This window comes from Cucurbita pepo, chromosome 18 (genome assembly GCF_057944985.1).
Source record: "Cucurbita pepo subsp. pepo isolate OVF chromosome 18, ASM5794498v1, whole genome shotgun sequence".
NCBI lineage: Eukaryota > Viridiplantae > Streptophyta > Magnoliopsida > Cucurbitales > Cucurbitaceae > Cucurbita > Cucurbita pepo.
In genome coordinates this window covers 5,833,408-5,856,551 of record NC_141815.1, presented here as the reverse complement: position 1 = coordinate 5,856,551, position 23,144 = coordinate 5,833,408, and the positions used below count along the sequence as shown (strand labels likewise).

Sequence of the window (23,144 nt, the reverse complement as noted above, 5' to 3'; positions counted from 1 at the left end):
CTACCCATTCGAATCTGGTGGCGAACTAAGCACATGCCAACTATGATAATGTGAGCTTCAGCTTTGTGGAATGGCCCGTGCCACTACCCATTCGAATCTGGTGGCGAACTAAGCACATGCCAACTATGATAATGTGAGCTTCAGCTTTGTGGAATGGCCCGTGGTCTCCTGAACAGGCCACTATGTTGTAAACCTCTTCCTGAGAGGGGAGTATAGGTCCACGTCGTCCTATGTTGTAAACCTCTTCCTGAGAGGGGAGTATAGGTCCACGTCGTCTATAATGTCTCATTGCTCATTTATAATGCAGAAATATAACTCTTACGTGAACACCATTAAAACTCCTTAAGGTAGCCTTTTCCTGATCTTAATGAGCTTCATCCCATAATTTTTAGTCCTTTCAATGATCTTAATGAGCTTCATCCCATAATTTGTTTCAGTTTACACGATTGTTTGATTAACCGTGTGACTAGGTTTGATTGGTTCTGGCGGGGCTCGAACCCACGACTTTCGGCTCATAAGACCAACGCTCTAACCAACTGAGCTACAGAACCTTGGATGCTTTTCTTAAATAAATGTTTGAATGAAAATAATATTCCTCGAACTCTTTTTTTTTCCTCCAACTTTAATTGATAAGCTAATACATTGTAGAACTCAAAAGGGTTTTTCTACCCTCTTTTATAAAAGAATACCTATTCAAATAACCATCATGCATGGCCTTCCTATCAAATTGCGAATGTCGGCCTAGCAATATGCCTCCAGCAAGTATGGGTAGCACATCACAAAGAACTTTATCTTTATGTTTCCCCAAAGTAAAAGATATTAAACTTGAGAAACTACCTTTATTGTTCCACTATCATTGAGACATTGAAGCTTGTAAGGTTTAGGATGGTGTTGAGTTGGAATTTGCAACCTTTTGATCAACATGGTACTTAATACATTGGTGCAACTTTCACTATCAATAACAAGACTACAAGGAGTCCCCTTGACTAAACACCTTGTGTGAAATAGGTTGTCTCTTTGATCATCAACATTATTCTCCGTAACTTGAGTTTTAAGAAGTCTTCTCAACAAGTGTCAAATGACTCCCATCTTCCAATTCTTCATCATTCTCTTGGTTTTCTTCTTCAACTAGCTCATCCTAGTCACTTTCCTCAGTATCTGTGACAGCTTGTCCATTCTTGATGGTCATGACTCTCTTGTTAGGATCATCACCACTAATATGACCAATTTCTTGACATTTCCAAGATTTGATGTCTCTATTTCTTTCTCGAACCTCCTTGTATTCCTCAACTTTCTCTTTACCCTTTGAGGTCTCAACTTTGTTCTTTTTGTCAAGCTCATACTTTCCTTTAACCTTAAAATCTATCTTTTCAATATTTGCATCCTTTTTCCAAGTGTTGAAAGTTGTAGACTTAGGAATAACATACCTCTTGGAGTTCTTCTCCCAAGCTAGTTGCCCTTCGATTTTGACAGCAAGGTGTAACAATTCTTGCATATCAAAGTACGCTTGCCTATCCACTTGATGAGCAAGTTGTGTGTTTAACCCACCAAGGAATCTGGCCATTATATCATCGTTGTCTTCATCAATGCATGCTCTCTTCATAAAGACCTCCATTTCTTTGTAATATTCTTCAACACTCTTGGATCCATATTGCATTGTATACAATTTTTCCTTGAGTACTCGAGAATAATGCTTAGGAATGTACATTTTTCTCATTAATAACTTCAATTCCTCCCACATTTCAATTGGTTCTTCATAATTTCTCCTCCACTCTGATATCAAAGATGTCCAACATAATTACGTAATCACAAAATTCAGTTATAGAAAGCTTCAACTTTATTTCTTCACTGAAATTGTTGCAATAAAAAACATACTCAATTTTGCTCTCATATTGCAAATACTCTTCTAGATCAGATCTCCCATAGAAAGTTGGAAGCTTTACTCCCTTGACTCCTCCTTCTTCTCCTCTCTTATATTGAAACTCTCTCTTTCTTTTTTGTGCTAAAATTTCTCTACCCCTTGTTCTACCTCTTCCTCTCCCTCAACCGACATCTCCATCTTCCCCTAGGACTATGTCCCGCTAAAAGGGTGAAAGAACAATATCAACACAATGGTTCCAAATTTAGATGATTTAGAAAAAAATGTCAATTGGAGTTTATTTGATATTCAAATAAACATGCAAATTGTCTAATGACAAGGATTTATAACCACAATATTAAGAACAATATGATTGGATTTTTTTTTTTTTTTTTTAAGATCTAAATATGATCTACAGTAATAAAATGAGAATAAAGTGAGAAGATTACAAAGAAGGGTTGAACTCGCAGCAACAGAATAAATGGACAGATTTGAAGAAAAGAAAAACAATAGCATAAACGAAAAATAAAATGAATTCTAGAGTAGGCCACTAAGATGCAACCTAGGCTATGATATCAAATTGATAAGGCAACCCTAATCCCAACAATTCATGTTTTTGTGGGAGCAAAAACGGTTGAATCAATAAAATTAACACCTCCTTGTACAAAATTCGGATAAACCAAGATATAATGCTAGAATTAGATTACTTCTTAAGATCAAAGATCTAGAGCTCAGATGCAATCTACTACAAGAATTGCAGTAAACTTAGAAATGACAAAGATGATGCTCGAATTTCGAAAGGTGAAAGTCTCAATCTGAGATCTCAAATTCTTTCATTCACAATCTCTTTTTTATGTAATAATTTGTGCGTATTTATAGTTACCCACAAAAGAAATTTTCAATTTTTCAAATGTCCACTAAAGAAGTTAGCGACCAAAATTTAATCCCGATCCCTTAAATCTCCAAAAAAAAAAAAAAGTCAATTTGACCAATGACTTCCACCCTTTTGCCCATACAATAATTATGAAATTAAAAGTAATAAATAAAGTTTTCTAACAACTTATCAATCAAGTGCAAGCAACTTCATCCCTTTCTTCAACCATGCAAATATTCACTTCTGAAGCTTCAAATGGTCCTTCCTCAATCAAATTAGTTTGTAACACATGAAATAATGGTTGAATCAAGCCTATCCAATTTTGTAGATGAAGAATGAATGCTTGTTGAATCATCTTGGCCTTAGATCGTGTAATAGGTCCAGTTGAAACATTTGGAACACCGTGATCCTTATCAAACTCATTGTATAGAATACCCCCACTTACATGTCTCTACATGAACGATTTGGATCAAATCATTTGTAATGATTATAAAGTGGGTCGTGTTAGTTTACTTAGTCAAAATAAAGTCTCAGTTTGTGTAGAACTCTGTAACTTTATAATAGGACTTTTACTTTTAGAAGTCAGTTAGAGTAGACTCCTTATTTATCATTTCTTTTGTTTTCTTATATATGACTATTTAAAAGCCTTGTATTTTCCCATTCAATAATAGAGCATTTTTCCTTCCAAAACTTACTTTTCTCTGCTATTATTTCTTTAATTTCATCATTTGGTATTAGAGCCATAGTAAGGGATTTGATTAAAATTTGAAGTAGCAATCTTCAAGATGTCTACCGAAAGCTCTTTTGTGCAGCCAGTCATCCAAAGTTTAAGGGGCATTATGATCACTTGGCAATGCTCATGGAAAACTTTTCGCGATCAAAGGAATATTGGGATTTAGTAGAAAATGAAATTTCTGCAGTAGCAGGAGGATCTACATATGCACAACAGAAGAGCATTGATGATCAGAAGCTGAAAGATTTGAAGGCCAAGTATTATCTTTTCCAAGCATTAGATCGTTCAATTATAGAAACGATTCTAAACAAGGATACAACGAAGGACATATGGGACTCTATGAAGAAAGAAATATCAAGGAACAACTAGGGTCAAGCTTGCACAACTGCAAACACTCAGAGTGGAATTTGAAATTCTTCAAATGAAGACAGGAGAATTTTTAAATGAATATTTTGCTCGAACACTTGCAATAACAAATAAAACGAAAGAAAATGGTGAAAGAAAGGGAGACGTGGCTATTTGGGAAAAGATTTTGAGATCTATGACTTTCAAACTTGATTATGTGGTTTGTTCCATTGAGGAATCTAAAGATATAGATACTTTAACCATTGATGAATTGCAAAGCAGCCTACTTGTTCATGAACAACGCATGCGTTCTCACATCAATGAGGAACATGCCTTGAAAGTGACAAATGGAGATCAGTCAGGAGGAAGGGGTCGAGGTCGTGGAAGTTTCAGAGGAGGGGGATGTGGAAGAGGTAGGTAAAACTTCGAGAAAGCCATAGTAGAATGCTACAATTGTCCCAAATTTGGGCATTTTCAATGACAATGTGCAAGTAAGAATGAAGTGAAAAGACAAAAAAAGAGATTTTACTGATGGCTTGCACGGGTGCGAAAAAGGAGGAAGATGGCTAATAAGATTGTTGGTATAATATGGGTGGAGTAAAGCAATATTTTTAAGATTTAAATGAAAAATTCAAAGATTCAGTAAAACTCAGCAACAACACAAGCTTGGTTGTACTAGGAAAGGGCAACATAAGGCTGCAAGTGAATGGAACAACGCATATTATTACAGAAGTGTTCTATGTTATAGAATTGACAAACAACTTGTTGAGCATTGGACAATTGCAAAAACGGGGAGTCGCTGTTACATTTCAATATGGAAGGTGCAAGGCGTTCCATCATGAGAATGTTTTAATCATAAATACAAAGATGTCTGAGAATCGAATGTTCATGCTTCAAGCAACATTTCAACCTCTACCATCAATGTGCTTCAACTCAATCACGGAGGACAAAGTGCAGCTTTGGCATTGTAGATATAGGCACCTAATAACTCTCTAAAAGTAGAGTCATATCTAGTCTTTTTGTAGTTAATATTGCACTTTTATTCACCATTTTCTCATTTATTACCTCATTGATTCTACTTAGTGAGCATGAAATCGTTTATTGCGGTCCAACATGAAAAAAATATGATTTGACATAAATTGATCTTAATTGTACTTTTAATTGAGTTATGTGGTAAAATTTCAGACATTTATGCTGAATCATGAGGGAGTAGCAAATTTGGAAACAAACGCGGGATGACATGGAAATTTTAAATTCACATCCGCCGTCCAAGTGGGTCATTGACTACCCAATGAGGAACATCCTACGTGGACAACTTATTCATTTTCAGCCTAAAGGGGAACCCATGCTCAATATAAAAGGAAAAAGAAGACCAAGAGGAGGGTGACACACTTTGGGAGAAAAAAATCGGATTAGACAATAGTACCTCTGCTGCTGTGAACTGCTGTGAAACCAGAGAAGAAGAAGAAAAACCCTAATCCAGCAACGGTTGACAACAGAAGGAAGAGAAGACCAAGAAGGATAGATTAGGACAATGAGGTGGACGTGAGAGCTCAAGAGAAGGGAACTTCCATTGAAGAACGGCAACAAAGCTGGATAAGTCTCTATTTTCTTATTCTCTTTTCTTATTCTATCAATTTTATATGATTAAGATGTGGGTTCCTCTGTTTAATTCAGTTTGTATGGAGAGCTAAACTTTATAGGGGAGGCGAGAGAGTTTTATATAGTTTAAGTATGTTGATGGTATGATTTTAGTTTATTAAAGAGTTGTTGTTAATGATTTACATGTGTGTTTAATTAGCTACTTTACATACATAGTTGTTCTCTTATTCGGGAGAAGAGAGGGAGCAATGAAATCCTCTTTAATACTCTAGTTCCATAGCAATGAGACTTGAAGGGTAACAGAAGGGTTAAGAATAATACTTCTCTTAGAGCCTTGTTAGAAATCACAACGATTATGGAAATAATCACCATTCATGACCCTCGGAAGTGGGCTTGGAAATCTATTAAAAGGAACTAAAATGTACCACAAAACTCAACAACTTATCTATTTAACCTCTCTTAGCCGAACCTTCCTTCTTATAGTTGACTTTCTCATCATTTTCTGTTTTTCAATAGCAGTGGCACTCTGTTTTAGTTTTGTTTAAGTAGTTAAAATCACCAACACCCATTTGAATGTTACCTAAAAACTCACTTAATTTTCAATGATAAAATTAACCAAAAGGATAGGTTCCCTGTGGAATCGATAATTTACTTATTACTTTCTACTTGTGATAGTGTATACTTGCACTTATTCGTGTGAATTTTACATCATTTTATTATATACATCCACAAGCGACCAGCACTTGACCTTTGATGGTTTGAAACCACTGAAAAAGAAAGAAGGTGAATGGATTACCTGAACTTAATTCTCCTTCAAGGCTTTGCAAGGACTGCTTAACAAGAAAACAACAAAGAGGATCTTTTCCCAAGCAAAGCACGTGGAGAGCTTCACAAGTGCTTCAACCAATACATGTTGATATATGTGGACCAATAAAACCCATCTCCAACGGTAAGAAAAGGTACTTTGTAACGCCCCTAATTTTCTTAACCTAATTAGTGACGTCATACGTACATGCATAAATCTTTAAACGGAAAATTCAACATAAATAGTCTTGGAAACAACATCAGTCTTACATAAAGGTTCAAAATCCGAACTAAAGATAACTCCGAAACGAAAACATTCAATAACTGAATTAGGAAATTTAAATAAAATGAACGTTCAATGATCTAACTTAAAAACCCAAATAAAAACATAAATGGGTAACTATACCCTCTCTTTAGTCTTCCATGGTAACCTCAGCTCCATCGTCAGCCATACATCGGCACCTTGCCTTTACCTGAAAAATGAAGGTAGCACGTGGCTTGAGTATTTTATGAAATACTCAATAAGTCACCCCACTATTCGGGTTAGAGATGCAAACACATGCAACATATGAGTGGGACCTAACTTTTGTAAACTTGCCTTGGGTGCTTTTCTATTCTGGGTAGGGTTGGATGTGTGATATTTCTCCACACGAGACCCATGTACACGCACAGAAAAGTCCCGCATGATATCATGGCGAACATAAATATCGACTTTCGTTCTTTCATGACATAAAGAGGAAGTATCCCAATGCAAATGACATACAAACATGCATGAGGTCTCATAACTTACCTTACATGGCATATTACTTAATATGAAAATACGTTCCAATTCCATAAGCATGCCATGACATAATTCAGTTATACTACGTGCATACAGTCAACAATCATCACTTTCATGGCATATAGTACTAACATATCAATCATAAATTTTCATAACATTACCGGTCAATATAATTCATGTGTCACATAGTCATATCACATATAATATGGTGCATGCAGGGGCCACAGAGCACGCATCATCATACAACACATAATAAACTAATTCCAATAGTAAAGTCACTTACCTCGATGGCCTTGGCCAAAATCACTCACAACAAGCTAATTCCAACGGTTAATTACGTCCTATAAGAACCACATAACATATTTAGAAACCATTCATAACATATCCTAGCTAAACCTCATGTTAGTTATCAAGGTAAACACCTAACATAATTTAAGTTGACTATTAAGAGTCATACTAACCTTAGAATGCAAAAACAAGAGCAGAAACGTCTTTGGAAGGGCCGTAAGCCTAGAAATCGGTATATTGTGGGTATACCGAACTGACAAGCCAAGCTACCGTCAAGCCGAGGAAGTCTGATGGAGGAGTCGAGCCATGTATATACGTGCGAAGCCGAGAAAACGCGCTACAGGCGTGCGTCTATGTTGAGCCAAAATGAATGCAGATCCTGTTTGGGTCGAAAGCAACTACAGCTCGTGTCTTCATACGACCTGAGGGCTGGAAGCAGGAGTTGTGTCCGCGGGTATCCGACTCGATTCGGTGCTCGTCTTCCAAACCCGCAACACCCTAAAACCCTAATCGACGATGCGCAGACAACAACTTCTCGTTCCCATGTAGCCTCCTCCATTGGTTGGTTTCTCCACCATACCTTGACAAATGCAATGTCTTTTACCTTGCAAGCCAAAATTCCCAATGGTTTTTCCTCATAGCTTAAGTCTTCTACTACTTCTAGAGCCTCATAATCTATCACATGTGTTGGATTGGCCATATACTTACGAAGTACAGATACATGAAATATTTGTGTACAGTTGAGAGCGATGGTGGTAGGGCTAACATATACGCAACGGGTCCGATCCTCTCCAAAATTTCAAAAGTTTCTATAAATCGAGGACTCAGCTTTCCTTTGCGTCTAAACCTTAGGACTCCTTTCATCAGGGCCACTTTCAAGAATACCATGTCACCCACTTCAAACTCTAGATTCCTCCGTCTTGAGTTCGTATAGCTTTTCTGTCTACTCTGAGTAGTGCACATCCTTTCTTTGATCTTTTGCATCGCCTCATTCGTAACTTGGACCAATTTGGACCCACCAACTCACGTTCCCCTACCTCATCCCAACATAATGGTGTTCTGCATCGTTTTCCACATAATGCCTCGTATGGCGCCATGCCAATTGTCGCCTGATAACAATTATTATAGGAAAATTCCATGAGATGCAGCTTCGAATCTCAACTACCAACGAATTCAAGCAGACAGGCACGTAACATATCCTCTAAACTTTGATTTAAACGTTCTGTTTGTCTGTCTGTTTGTCAATGAAACGTTGTACTGATATCCAAGCGAGTGCCCAACGATTTCTAGAGTCCTCGCCAAAAGCTGAAGTAAAACGTGGGTCACGATTTGATACAATTGATACTGTTCCATGCAATCTGACAATTTCATTCATGTACAACAGTGCGCAATTGTCTACTGTGTAGGTGGCCTGACCATGTAGCCCTTTAATGTTCTTGGTAATCCTACCATGAAATCCATGGGAATATTCTCCCATTTCCATGGTATACTGAGAGGCTACAATAATCATGTTGGTCTCTGTCTTGGTGTCTTGACCTGATGGCAAACCAAACATCTACTTACAAACTCTACGATATCGTCTTCATTCCATGCCACCAAAAGTGTGGCTTTATATCTTGATACATCTTGGTACCTCCAGGATGCATGATGAATGGAGAATTATGCGCCTCCTTTAATATTCTATTCCTCTATTATTCTACCATTGGTACACACAACCGACCTTGATACAGTAGTCCTCCATCAGATGCCTTGGTGCATTCGTCAGCTGGTTTTGCCTCCATCCATCTTATTAAGTATATTTTCCAACTAAGAGTCTCTTATCTGAGCATCAACAATTCTCTGATGGAGGGTGGGTTGTATAGTCAGTCAAGCTAGTTGTGCTTTAATACCTTCCACTGCCACCGTTATTCCAGCTTGCTCAAAAACTGCCTATACCCTGGGTTTTCTTGTAAATAATGCTGATGAATGAGCTGTCTTTCTACTTAGGGCGTCTATAACCACATTGCCCTTCCTGGGGTGATATTGAATGTCAATGCCATAATCTTTGACCAACTCCAACCACCTCCGTTGTCTTATATTCAGCTCCTTCTGAGAAAAGAAATACTTCAAACTTTTGTGGTCAGTGTAAATTAGAGTCTTCTCCATAAAGGTAGTGTTGCCATATCTTTAATGAGAAAACCACCGCTGCTAGTTCCAGATCATGCGTTGGGTATTTCTTTGTATAGTCCTTCAACTGGCTGGATGCGTAGGCAATAACCTTCTCATGTTGCATCAACACACAACCCAAGCCTTTCTTGGAAGCATCACTGTAAATGACATAGTTCCTTGTGCCGTCGGGCATCGAAAGTACTGGCGTAGTCACCAGCCTATCCTTTAGATCTTGAAACTTGTTTCGTACTCTTCGAACCATAAAAGCAGTCTTTCGAGTTAATTGCGTAAAATGTGCAGCTATTTTGGAAAAATCCTTTATGAAGTGTTGGTAATAACCTGCTAAGCCTAGAAAGCTTCGTACCTCAGTAACAGTGGTTGGACAATTCCATTTAGTGACCGCTTCCACCTTGGCAGGATCTACTGGCACACCTTTCTCAGATATCACGTACCCTAGAAAAGCGACTTCACGTAACACAAAATTCACACTTCAAGAATTGACTCTCAGTATTGTCAGAGCCTTTCTTAGATGTAACTGATGTTCTTGATCTGTCTCTGAGTACACCAAGATATCGTCTATGAACACTATGACAAAAGTATCCAAACATTACTTGATCACGCGATTCATCAGTTCCATTAACACTGCAGGGGCATTAGTAAGTCCAAATGACATAACCACAAACTCATAATGTCATACCTTGTTCTGAAAGCTGTCTTCGATATATCCTCATTTTTAATCTTGATCTGGTGGTAACTGGACCGAAGGTTAATTTTTGAAAACACTGTTGCCTCCCTGAGCTGATCAAATAAGTCCTCAATGCACGGAAGGGGATACTTGTTCTTCACTATTCTCTTATTCAACTCCTTATAAGCAATGCACAAGCGCATAGACCCGTCCTTTTTCTTGCCAAATAGCACAGGCACACCCCAAGGAGAAATGTTGGGTCTAATAAATCCCTTATCTAACAACTTTTGTAGTTGCGTCTTGAGTTCTTTCAGCTCAGCTGGTGCCATATGATACGGGGTCTTAGATATTGGACTGGTACCTGATTCCAGCTCTATTGCAAAATCAACATCTCATGTCGGAGGAATTCTTGGCAAGTCCTCTAGGAATACATTTGGGAACTCATTCACAACTGACAATGTTTCTAGGGAAACCTTCTCTTTCTTGGTATCCACAACGCTGGCTAGTATTGCCCACGCTCCGTCCTGGGCTAACTTATTTGCTTTCATCATTGATATCACCTTTGGCACAGTACCAAGACTCGTGACCTTGAATTTGAATTTGGTCTCGGACAGTGGTGTAAACACCACTTCTTTCTTGTAACAGTTTATACTAGCATAATGTTTTGCTAATCAATTCATTCCCAAAATTACATCATACAAGTCATATCAAATACTATTTAGTCTACCACTATTTAACTCCTGATATTAATACATGACTATCTTTTACTCTATAAGCAGCAATCATATTCACCCCTGCTGGGGTGCCTACTGAGAATCCATGCAATAAAGGTTCTAATACAAACTTTGCTTGACTAATAAAAACCATAGAAATAAAAGAATGTGTAGATCCTGAGTCAAAAATGTCAAAGCAAGGTGCCCAAGAACAAATAGTGTACTTGTCACCGCTACATCAGGGTTTCCAGTATCCTTGCTGGTAGAGGCATAAGTTCTTGTTGGAAGACGGTTCTGAGTGGGGTTATTCGCGATGCGTAATGGCCTTTGCTGAATTCTGGTATCAGTGTACGGCCTCCAAGACAGTCCTTAGACAAATGCCCTTCCTTTCCACATCGAATACAGGCCCCAGATCAAGCCAAACACTAACCCCAATGATTCTTACCGCACACGTTACACTTGGGCCTATTTTCTGACCTGTTCTCACAGCTTTGCTACTCACACCTAAAATCACGGTGCTGTCTATCGGATCGTTTCTGTGTATGTGAAAAAGACAATTCATTTCGGTCAATCTGGTCGCGGCGTCGCTTCTATCCCACTGGTGATGAAGGGGGTTCACGCGAACTATCAGGTCCTTCCATAGACGTAGCACACTCCACCCTGTGGGCCTCAGGGTAGTTGGTCGACTCAAATACTGACTCAATGGACCTCAACCACATCTGTGCCACCGTTGGAATGTCAGATGCCCCCTTAAAAGTTCGAGGGTCACCCCTCTTGGAATCCCGCAGGTATCTAGCCTCCATGGTTGATGTAGAAGCATTTTCTTGTTGGTTGACATTCAAATTTTGTATTACAGTTTGCAATCATCTACTAGGGCAGTTGTAGGGTATGTGCGGCTTGAGGTGTCGTTGGTGGCAGAAGAGGCTACTCTACAAAATCCTCCCACCCCCAATTACGTCCCCTTTCTCTTCCTCAACCCCTAAGCGGGGGTCATCCCCTAAGACCTCCTCCTCGAGTTCTAGTTGACATCTAAACAGTGCACGTAACTACTAAGTCACATAGTTATCTAATAGATTCAATAAACATTCGTAGTTATGCAAGTCACTCATGCATACAACTATACATTAACATAATCATCCGATAGTACATGACATATCATAAATCATGCAAGCATATAACACATGTACATCATATCATTCATTACAAAATACAGATTCACTACTGCATGCATCATTTAATTAAGAATTTTTAATTCTTAAAAAGGCATACCTGACGGTTGCTGGAGGATCATGAAAGTACGTTAGGCCTACATCGTACGCCAGTCTACAAAACCTATAACCTAGAGCTCTGATACCAACTGTAGCACCCCTAATTTTCTTAACCTAATTAGTAAAGTTTGTATGTTGATGATCTCATTTTTACTGGAAATGATAATGTTCTGGTTTCTAAATTTAAGAAGTCCATGAAGCATGAATTTGATATGACTGATCTTGGCAAAATGAGGTATTTTTTGGGTCTTGAATGTTTATTAATCAAAAGAAATATGCATGGGAGGTACTGCAAAGGTTTGAATGGAGAAAAGCAATCGGGCTCACAATCCAATTGTTCTAGGCTACAAACTAATGAATGATGAAGGAGGTGTTAAAGTAGACTCGACTCATTTTGAACAAATTGTTGGGAGTCTTATGTATCTCACAGCCACTCGACCAGATGTGATGTTTGTAGGAGGACATACAAGCAATAAATGGAAAATCCTACTTAGCTTCATCTACAAGCAACAAAAAGAGTGCTAAGATATTTAAAAGGCACTCTTGATTTTGGAATTTTCTACAAGGGAGGAAATAGTGATCTTATCTCTTACTGTCACGACCCGATTCTCGAGGCTTCGAAGCTCAGACCATGACCCAAAAGACAAAATCGAAAATAAACAAAAAGAGAACAAAATAGAAAGAATAGTAAAATAAAAAGATGAAAATCCAATAAAATTAAAATAGAAGAAAGCTGGGTGTAATTTTCAAATATTTCAAAAGATGATTTAAATTTACAAAAAGGAAATACAATACAAATATAAAAGAAATTTGCAAAAGACTCCAAAAGACCGAAAAGGGACTGACGCTCCGGAACGACCTCCTCTATGACCGCACACTCTCAAACGCTCCTCCACCTCGACCGGCACCTGAAAAAAGGGTAGAAAGGAATGAGTATAAAAATCATACTCAGTAAGCCACCTACTTGTAGGCTCTCTTCGCATTCTAACTTAATAGGTTCCCACGGTCTCTTAATTCGGTTCTAGTACATCTGGTTCTAATTTTAGTCCCTTGGAGCTTGCCCCTTCGGTTTCACCGGTTCATCGTCCTTTCATTAGACACCTAGAGGTTCCTTACGACAAGTTGATATGCTCGGTATCTCTCTATGAGGTGCTACCTCTACATGGATATCTGGGACTACATGGTATCTAGCCTAGGGGTGTGCTGAATACCCCTAAGCCCATATGTCCCCCTATGGGGGGCGCGACCCAACCCGTTCCCATGCAGCTAATGGGTTGTACAACGTGGGGACACATTTCCCATGCGAAATGGCTAAGAGTAGTAAGGACTGGTCAGGAACCCTTGGTCCTCCCACGAAGCTATAGATACCGTTCTCACACTAGCAATCTATAAACACTCCTGAGGTACCTTGTTGCCGTGGTAATCCGCTAAGTTCTTAGGGGAAGGTTAAGTCTGGCTAGAGCGACTTATCGCTCCTAACAGCAATTCCTTAGGCTTATCATAGAAATGGGCCCTAGCAAATAACAGAGTGTGCACGCAACTGTCTTCTAACATCATAATATATAATTCATGCAAATTAGGCACGCCACCTCAATGGGGCGATGGCCTCCATCAAGCACCCAGAACACGAAGTTCGCGCTCAATGGAGGCGAACTCATCCATCAAGCACCTGAAACGCGGAATACACAATTCCAACATAAATTAAATGCATGCATACGTACGACGAAAGCTTAAAGCATACAAACAACACTCAGACAATTCACCCAATACACTAATAACAATCAATCCGACTAATCTCATTCGTGGAGAGCTAATTCTAAGGCAAAGGTACTAGCATGCATGCAATCCAAGCGAATCCTACAAGTATTTCTTCCTAAATACCGGGTGGTGACTTACTTGTTGACGCGTGCCCTAGCACTCCTGCACAAATAGCGTGTCCAAGAATACTGATTTTTCTCAATTAGGTCCTAAGTCAGATAAAAATATGATTAGAATCAAAATCGGGATGAAAATCAGGCAGAAAGAAGTCGGACGGGCTGGAACTAACCCTCATGTGCTCCCACACGCCGCCATACGTCCTCGCGCGCCGGGAGAAGGTCTACTCACGAGTACCACACCCGCGTGCTCTCTGCATAGTCATAGTCCAGGCGCCCCAATTCGGGTTGGTGAGTCAGCAGGTGGGTTCGCTCCTGTGGGCTGCAGCTGGTTGGGGTTTGAAGGCGACACGTGTTGCCGTCTCACTGGAGCTGCGTAGCTCCGACCGACGCTCAGCACGTGTCCACTGCCTGCCCAGTCGCGTTTCGCCGCTCGCCTTCGGGACATGGCTATCAGAATTTCTTCTCTCTCCGTTCCTGGATGATTCTCGGGTTTCTACCTTCGGATCAAGGTTTCAGCCAAACTTCTTCAAAGATCCTGTAGAGAGTTGTTCCTAGATGAATATATCAAGATTTCAGATCTTGATTCACAAAGAAAAATCGTAGATTTGAGAAAACGTTCAAGATCTTACCTTGCAGATTTTTCCAATTTTTTGATGGAAAATGGGACTCCGGTCACCCACATTCTCTTTTCCCTTCCAAGAAAGGCTCCTTGCATCATGATCTTGACCGGAATAGACTCCGACAGTAGTTTTTGGTGAGTCTTCCGGCGGTTCATTCTTCCTCTTCACTCTAGGTTCTCTCTAACCCCATTCTCTCACTATTTCTCTCTTGCAGGACTCTTCATAGGGTTTCATTTGGACCCCTTAGTGGTTGGAGGGGCAAACTTACCTATTTGCCCCTCTCTTGACTTTTCCTTTTTTTTTTTTTTTTTTTTTTTCCTTTTCTTTTTCTATTTCTATTTCTCTTTCTTCGGGTATTACACTTACACAGATAGCGATTACACAGGAGACTTAGAATATCGGAAAACCGCTTCAGGTTATCTTTTTTGATAAGTTCAGCAGATGTTTCTTGGCAATAAAAAAACAACCCGTTGTAAGCTTGTCTACTGCTGAAGTTGAATTCATTGCTGTTGCTTCATGTGCATGCTAGGAAATATGGCTGAGAAGAGTGCCGGACAAACTTGGTCTAAATCAAGGTCAAACAACTGTCATTCAATGTGATATTAGTTCTGCAATTAAATTGTCAAATAATCTAGTTTTACAAGGTCAAAGCCGCTCTCATTTTATGAGAGAATTATCAAAAGGCGGGATTGTTGAGTAAGTATATTGCAGCCCACAAGATCAAGTAGTTGATGTGATGACCAAACCTTGAAAGCTGAATGTCTCCTTGAAGCTAAGAGCTTTATTAGGGGTATGTTCTCAATCTGATATAAGCAGATGCAAACATTCAATTTAAGGGAGGAAATGTTAGTTTACTTAGTCTAAATAAAAATCCCACTTTGTAATTTTTCCTTCCAAAACATACTTTTCTATGCTATTATTCTTTAATTTTATCCGGCCGTATCAATAGTGTTACTATACTATAAACTCTTTAGGTTATTACTTGAACACGATTCTCTTGTATGTCAACCACAGACTGTTTAAGACTGCATTAATAACCTTGAATTTTCATACTATGGATAAAAATTAAATTACAAATAAAATAATAAAAATTATGGTTAAAAACTAAATAATAAATTGCGAAGCTTTAGGGCATAAATCACAACAGAGACCACGTCTCCCCTTGACAAGTAATTTAACTTGCCTTTTGACTATTGGACATCTTTGCAATGATTGATTGGCTTAAAATCGGAAGGAATGAGAGAAGTTTAACCTGCAAGTTTGAATAAACTTCCATTTGACTACTTATTTGTTTATTGACTTCTCGAGTGTGGTTCATGCTCCAAATTTTCTAAAAGTCTTTAATTGGGTCACAAATTGAGTCGAGTTATCAATAACAAGCAAAAAAATTGTTTCCAAAACTTTAAATTGAGAAAAAAAAAATCTAGTTCAATTGGACAAATGTCAATCAACTCGACCTATTTAGTCTAATCCAACTGGACCGGTGAGGTAAAGTACAAGTGAATTAGTTTGGGTCGATTCACTCGAAACATCTTCTTCCTCATAAAACCAACCACTCACCTACGGTGTGATTCGAAATGATTGTATAATGAGAAATTAATTATCTGATTTTTCTTTAAAGTTCAAATTTAAATTTTATTGAGAGTGCTAGAGACCAAATTTCAAGAGAAAATTGTTTAGAAAATACAAATAATAATAGAAAAAAATTAGGAAATTCGATTCAAGTAAACTCAAGGGGTAAAATAGTCCTTTTGTCCTCCATGCCTCATTTGAATGTTTCAATCTAGGAGTTGGATTATGACCATAGACCCTTAAAGTTACTCATAACAATGAGAAGACTCAATCTGAATATTTGGATAGTCTAAATTTACCAAGAATCGAGAATGATTGAATGGTAAGGATTTCGAGTTTTTTATTTTAGTTTTCCTTTAAATTTGAGATGATTTTTTTTTAATAAGCTTGTGAATTTTTTATATGTCGTTCTTGGAGAAATTTCATACAAGCTTCATGAAGAAAGTTAAAATTGATTCGAACCAAAAGTCAGAATTCCAGAGAACCACAAGAAACTGCAATAATATGGCTTTCTTCCAATTTTGATCAAAATTATTTCTTCCCGTGGTTTATTAGAAATAAATTATAAAAAAAACTAATCAATGCTCTACAACTTTGTAAAAAAGAATACTCTACGACTTTCATGAATAAATCATGTTGATTTAGATTAGGTAGGAAAATATACAAAAATCCAAAGAAATTAAAAAAGAACCTTATGAATCTTGAAAAACAATATGCATAAAAATGAGGAGGACAAACCACCGGAGGACACGTGTCAGGCGGAGGGGTAGTAAGCGCATTTGACTGAGGGTTGGATACATGTTGGATTTTGAGTGGTGCAACGTGTCTGTTTCCTAGGGGTGTTGTGCATGTTGAGAAGATCTGACTTGACCTGACCGCTTCATCCAACCCGCACATGACCCGTCCCCTACGCTAGATTCACTATAACGATTCAACCCAGTCTCTTCCGTGTTAGTAAAAATGAACAACGTGTTAAGAGCGCAGCGCAACTCCTTCTCTAGTGTCACATCTATACTCATGCATGGGCGACCTCCTGCGTGCGTGAACACCTCCGTGTTTGCCACATTTGATCTCAGTTTGTCATATTTTCATTCCGGTTTCTCGATACTAACCCTAGGTTTACTTGAATTAGGACCTACAAAAAAAAAAAAAAAAAAATCCCTCTAAGATAAGAATTGATGATGCATGTCTATTTAATGTTTTTCTCTCTACAAGAAAGCAGGAAAGGAAACCCTTTGGGTTTGTGCTCCAAGAGATTTATGAATGTTATCTCCTTGTTGAGCAAGTTGTTTGCATGTAAATTACGTGTTAGTTTTAAGTTAATATTTGTAGGAAGATTATGGATTTTCTTGCTTTAGGTGATTGAGAGGAGTATCTCTCTAATAGACTTGCATGAAAATTTACATTATGTTTTTCTGTGTTCTAGGTGATCGATAGAATATTTCCATAGAAAAGCATGCACGAACTAGTGTAAGTTAGGGCATTAGAGCTAGAACACTTTTCATGTAGACTTAGGTCAAAACGTTTTTAGTAGATTGAGTACCTTAGGACTTGTAAACACGAATTGTATCTAAACTTCCTAGGCGCCCTTAAACCTTGTAAGCCTCCACGACACTCCAGAAAATTTAGGAAAACTTATGAAACTGTTAGAAGTGTGAATGATATCAATTTGTAGAGTCACTATTGTGTGTAGAATCAACCTGCATTGAGAGAGGACGATGGACGACTTAAATACTTAACTCAAAGTGTCATTACTATGTGCATGCCTGCCTTGAGAGGGGACAATGTTTTTCATCCTTTTGTCGTAATCTAACTTTCGAAGTCTTGAAAATTAGGTCATGATAGATTATCCAAACGACCTTCATGAAGCCTTAAGATCTCTGCAATGCGGATCTAATGAGACAACAATCGTGAAGTTTTGTTAGAATTCAAGGAGAATATTGAAAATCCACTCAACTTCGATGAACCTCATGCTCAATTTCTTCTTCTCATTGTTCGCCTAAATCGACTCCACAAGCTTGTTCCTCATACTCCATTGGTTATTCTTCTTCAATCATGCAATATGAATTTCAACAAAGATGTTAAAAAACTATTGTTTAAATTACAAAAGATAAAATCAAGTTTAAATTCATAGTATATTGAAATGTCAACTCCCTAACTTTTCAAGTGTTGTTCTTCGTACAACTCCCTAACTTTTTACACTTACGTACATGACCACTTCGTATAGTTGGCCGAAATGGGCACTCGAAACCACCTATCTCACAAAATATCACACCGCTAGAAGGAGGGCTTGAACCTCCGACCTTGTGGTTAACAGCCACACGCTCTAACCAACTGAGCTATTCCAGCCATACAATCACTTATCTTGATAGTTGAGTATTGATGAAGACGCAAGTCAGCTAACAGGTGAGGCACTACGCAACACGTGTCAGCATACGGTTTGCGAGCGCGGATCTGCTGGTGACCTGATCCAAGATCCGCAACCGACTGACCCAAACTGCCTCCATTTAACCTGTGACCTACCACCCTTCTGATTACGCCACAGGACACTACGACATAATTGGAAGGAAAACCATGTGCCTTTGGGTTCGAATGCACACCATTAGAGCTAAAAGAACCCATTGTTGATCGCTAAGGTACGTAACTAACCTATTGCATTTATATTATATTGTATTATATACATATATTTCTAGCTTCTAACGTTCTTTTTTTAGAATTTGAGATCATTATGTAAATGATGGGGATAGAATTTATATTATATTTTCCTAAAAAATATTTTTTTCTTTACATTTTTTAATAGAAATTATAATAAAAATTTAAAAATTATTCATTAAAAGTACCTTTGAAATGATGTTGGTTGAAAAGTATTAGGATAAAATTTTTGCAAGGATGAAGATGAAAAAAGAGGGGGTGGGAACATAAATGATGAAAGCTTTCCCACCCTACCCTGTGGATATCTTTAATTGTAACGATCCTAAATTTCTAAGTTGCTACTAACGTCTCATGCTTATTATCTATGTGGAAATATAACTCTTAAAAGAAAAATCATCTATAGCATACATGTCAACAATATTTAAAACATCTTCTATCTCTGGAAAACACTACTATGGTCTTACGTGTTTAAATACGAAATTGTGAAATTTAGAGGAAATAAAAACAAATACAAAATAATTTAAAACGATGAAATGCAAAACAACATATTCTAACATAAGACTAGGAAATTAAATACGAGTCTACCCTATGGATGTATTAAAGTCTCTGCTTGCGATGTCGCCGTCCTCTGTATATGTGCGTCCTGCCTTTACCTAAAAAATGATATGGCACATGGCCTAAGTATTTGGAAGAATACTCAGGAAGTGGCCCCACTATAGAGGTCATGCAAATGCAAACATATGCAATCATGCTCTTAGGACCTATCACTCTCTTTAGGGGTGACCTCCAATCTCAGACTACTATGGATGTGTAGTACTTTCCTACACATGACCCACACGTGCGGAGTGTGAATCCTCAGGGGGCTCGCACAACCCCTAGACCCTCTCTGGTCAAGCTAATCTGTAGAGACGTCCGGAGGTCAGCGGAACCCCTTAGCGTCATTCTCCCCATGAACACCCTTATCATCATACTTTGTGCGTCCGCACTCATCGTATCTGGGGAAGTATCCCTATACTTATGAACATACAACATGCATGAGGTCCCTCTAATTTCCATCTTATCATCTCTTCTGACCCAAGTCTCTAGTCTCATCCTTTTGTTACGTTAAGTAACACATGCTCGTTGGATATTTATATTAATATCATTTTCATGCTTTTAGGGTTGTGTCCTATGTCAGTCTATCGACATAATGCAATATGGCAATCATCATCATATAACATGCTTAATATGGAAAACATCAACATATTAAGACAAACGTCATGCAATCATCATACTCATCATATTGTCATAAAGTGCATCAAGCATCTCAAGTACGTCATCAATCGAAATGTATATATTACGCACATCATCAAACATCATAACTTAAGCATCATAACTCATACATCATCATATACATATACATCATAATATACTCAGACATCATCATATACTAGTATACGACATCATACGATACAACTCATACATCATCATAACTCATATATCATAAATTGTAACTCATACAATTTCTAGCCTATCCTATAGTAAGGTCACTTACTTTGTTGTCCTTAGCCGAAGTACTCCCTAATTAGCTAAACGTAAGCTCTGTTCCTTGAGAGATTCTCCAAAGGTTGTTAGGGTTTGCTTCCTATCGCTGTGTTTGTCACCTTTCGTTAGTATTTCACATTTTAATTAATAATCCAACTAACAATGTGAAATACAACTCTAAAATGACATCAATTATCTTAATTGAGGCTGAAAATAGGTTCAGGAGGATTGAAACGGTGGTAACCGGGTCAAAAATTGAAAGCTGAGTCGAATACGCTGGGAGTTGCCGCCGGAAGCCATCTGAACTGCCGTTGCGCTACCAAGTCGAGATGAGACGAAGGGCTGCTCGCACTGGTGGGTGCCACGTTGCGGGTCGAATGGCGCTCCAGGTCGGGGCGAGTGTCGAAGGCCGCAATTCGTGGGCGAGTGTCGAAGCCGTTCGAACTGCCGTCGCACTAGGCTTCTATTCGTGGGCTGAGCCGCAAGCGAGTTTGGCTGTGGGTTAGTAGGCTGCGCCATAGGCCTCATTTGTAGGATGGACTCGGTTTTGGTTTCACGATTTGCGGCTCTCTGGTGTGGGTTGTAGAGTAGGCGCGGATCGCAGACTTGGATTTTGGGTCGAGGGTTCTTGGTTGCTACAGGTGGGCTACACTTACGCAGTTTGGGTTGCGAGTTATGGATCGGGCCCGATCCACATCCGATGGAGTCGTCTCCTTCACCCGGATTGCTGCGATTCTCCGACACGTTCTCTCTCCTTTCCGTGACATTTTCTGACATTGTTTCTCCCTCTTTTTCTATCTTTATCTCTCTGTAGACTCTCCTCTCCTCTCCCACGAAGTTTCGTAGCAGATGGACATCGGTGGAGGTGGATCGAAAATTCTCCAAAAATTGATTATGAATTCCTTCTCTAATGTTGAGATATATTATTTATGGAATATATCTTAGATATTATATCTTAATATTCTTTCCTTTATGATTTGATTTAGAGTTTATTTTATTTTATTCTCAGTATTTAATTATTTTATATTTTCCTCATTTGTGAGTTTATACACCTTCCCAATTCTATTTCTATTTCTATTTCTCATTTTTAACATGGTATCAGAGCATTGATCTTAGGTATTTCTAATATCAGAGCACCGATCTTAGTATTCCTAATACCCCCTTGGACTCAGAGTCCAAGGGGAGTATTAAACCTCCAAACCCTAACTAAATCAGTGAAGCCTTTACGCCGATCATCTAATATCAAGAATACGTTATAAGCATATTCAATTTCTCACCAAGCTCAAAGGTGACATATTCAAGATGTTCGTATTTTCTTTCACAGCCTCTCAAGTGATCAAGAGCACCAATATTGGTGTTATTATCCAGTAAATCATTTATGCATGGACCAAGAAGTGATCAGGGAGGATATTTACTTGTTCCAAATCAAATTAAATGGGACAAGTTACTAATCCTCGAGTCAGTCATTGCGGTCTATTTCTAAAGCATTTATGCATGGACCAAGAAGTGATCATGGAGGATATTCACTTGTTCCAAATCAAATTAAATTGGACAAGTTACCAATCCTCGAGTCAATGATTGCGGTCTATTTCTAAGTTTTGCATCTTTCTTGAAAATTCAACAATTTCTTGAAAGTCTAAAAATGCAAACCAATCAAAGGCGGTCTATTTTTTGGTTTTGCATCTTTCCTGTAAATTCAATAATTCTTGAAAGTCTAAAAATGCAAACCAATTTTGTTTTTGTAACGCCAAAAAAAAAAAAAAATTGGTTTATGTCAAGGAGATGGTACGCCTATACGGGTACCAGACCCTATCGGGTCAGACCAAGACGCGAAGTGTTGGTATGAAAGAGCGACCACCTTAGTAAAAGTCTCATGGGAGTAACCACCTTAATGAAGAGGCAACTCGAGAACGTAAAGAAGACGGGAGAGGGGCCTATCCCAAACTCTTCCAATAGACGCCAACTTTCGGGGACGAACATCTGCCTTTAATGGAGTTTGCCTACAACAATAGTTATCAAGCGACCATTCAGATGGCTCCCTTTGAGGCACTGTATGGGCGTAGGTGTCGAACACCAGTGTTTTGGGAAGAGGTAGGCACGCAGCAACTACTGGGACCAGAGTTGGTCCAGGTCACCAACGCAGCAGTGCAGAAAATCAAGTAGAGGATACTCACCGCACAGAGTCGACAGAAAAGCTATGCAGATGTGCGTAGAAGGAACCTTTAATTTGAGGTGGGTGACCACGTGTTCCTGAAGGTGGCCCCTATTAGGGGGGTGTTGAGGTTCGGAAAGAAAGGGAAATTGAGCCCAAGGTACATAGGCCCCTTCAAGATTCTAGACAGAGTTGGGGCTGTGGCTTACAAAATTGCCCTACCACCGAACCTTGCCACCGTGCACAATGTGTTCCACGTATCCATGCTGCGAAAGTATACTCCCGACCCTACTCATGTAATCGAGCATGGGAGGCTTCCTCTTCAAGAAGATATGTCTTACGAGGGGAAGCCTAGCAGAATTTTGGCTCTCGACACTAGGCGGTTGCGTAACAAAGATATTCCCTTGGTAAAGGTCTCATGGGGTAACCGCCGTGAGGAAGAGGCAACCTGGGAACGAGAAGAGGACGTGAGGAAAGCTTATCCCGAACTCTTCCAAGAGATAGCTACTTTCGGGGACGAAAGTTCCTAAGGAGGGGAGAATTTGTAACGCCAAAAAAAAAAAAATAGAAGGCGGGGGGCTAAGTCAACTGAGGGGCAAAAAGGTCATTTTGCCCCTCTAGCCCTAATAGGGGTCTAAGGAGAACCCC

General features: G+C 38.9%; 1 protein-coding gene and 2 non-coding genes across 3 annotated transcripts; 1 reads left to right on the top strand and 2 right to left on the bottom strand.

Annotated features, from left to right (window-relative positions):
* Positions 1 to 477: 477 nt before the first annotated feature.
* On the bottom strand, positions 478 to 551 carry TRNAI-UAU (transfer RNA isoleucine (anticodon UAU)). The gene has a single exon. It is a non-coding gene; the product is annotated as a tRNA-Ile (tRNA).
* Positions 552 to 18,443: 17,892 nt separating this feature from the next.
* TRNAN-GUU (transfer RNA asparagine (anticodon GUU)) lies at positions 18,444 to 18,517 on the bottom strand. The gene has a single exon. It is a non-coding gene; the product is annotated as a tRNA-Asn (tRNA).
* A 3,816-nt stretch (positions 18,518 to 22,333) lies between these two features.
* On the top strand, positions 22,334 to 23,026 carry LOC147787290 (uncharacterized). The gene is made up of 2 exons (XM_087119495.1): positions 22,334 to 22,474; positions 22,601 to 23,026. The coding sequence occupies exons 1-2, from the start codon at positions 22,334 to 22,336 to the stop codon at positions 23,024 to 23,026; spliced, it is 567 nt and encodes a 188-aa protein (XP_086975621.1).
* The last annotated feature ends 118 nt before the right edge of the window (positions 23,027 to 23,144 follow it).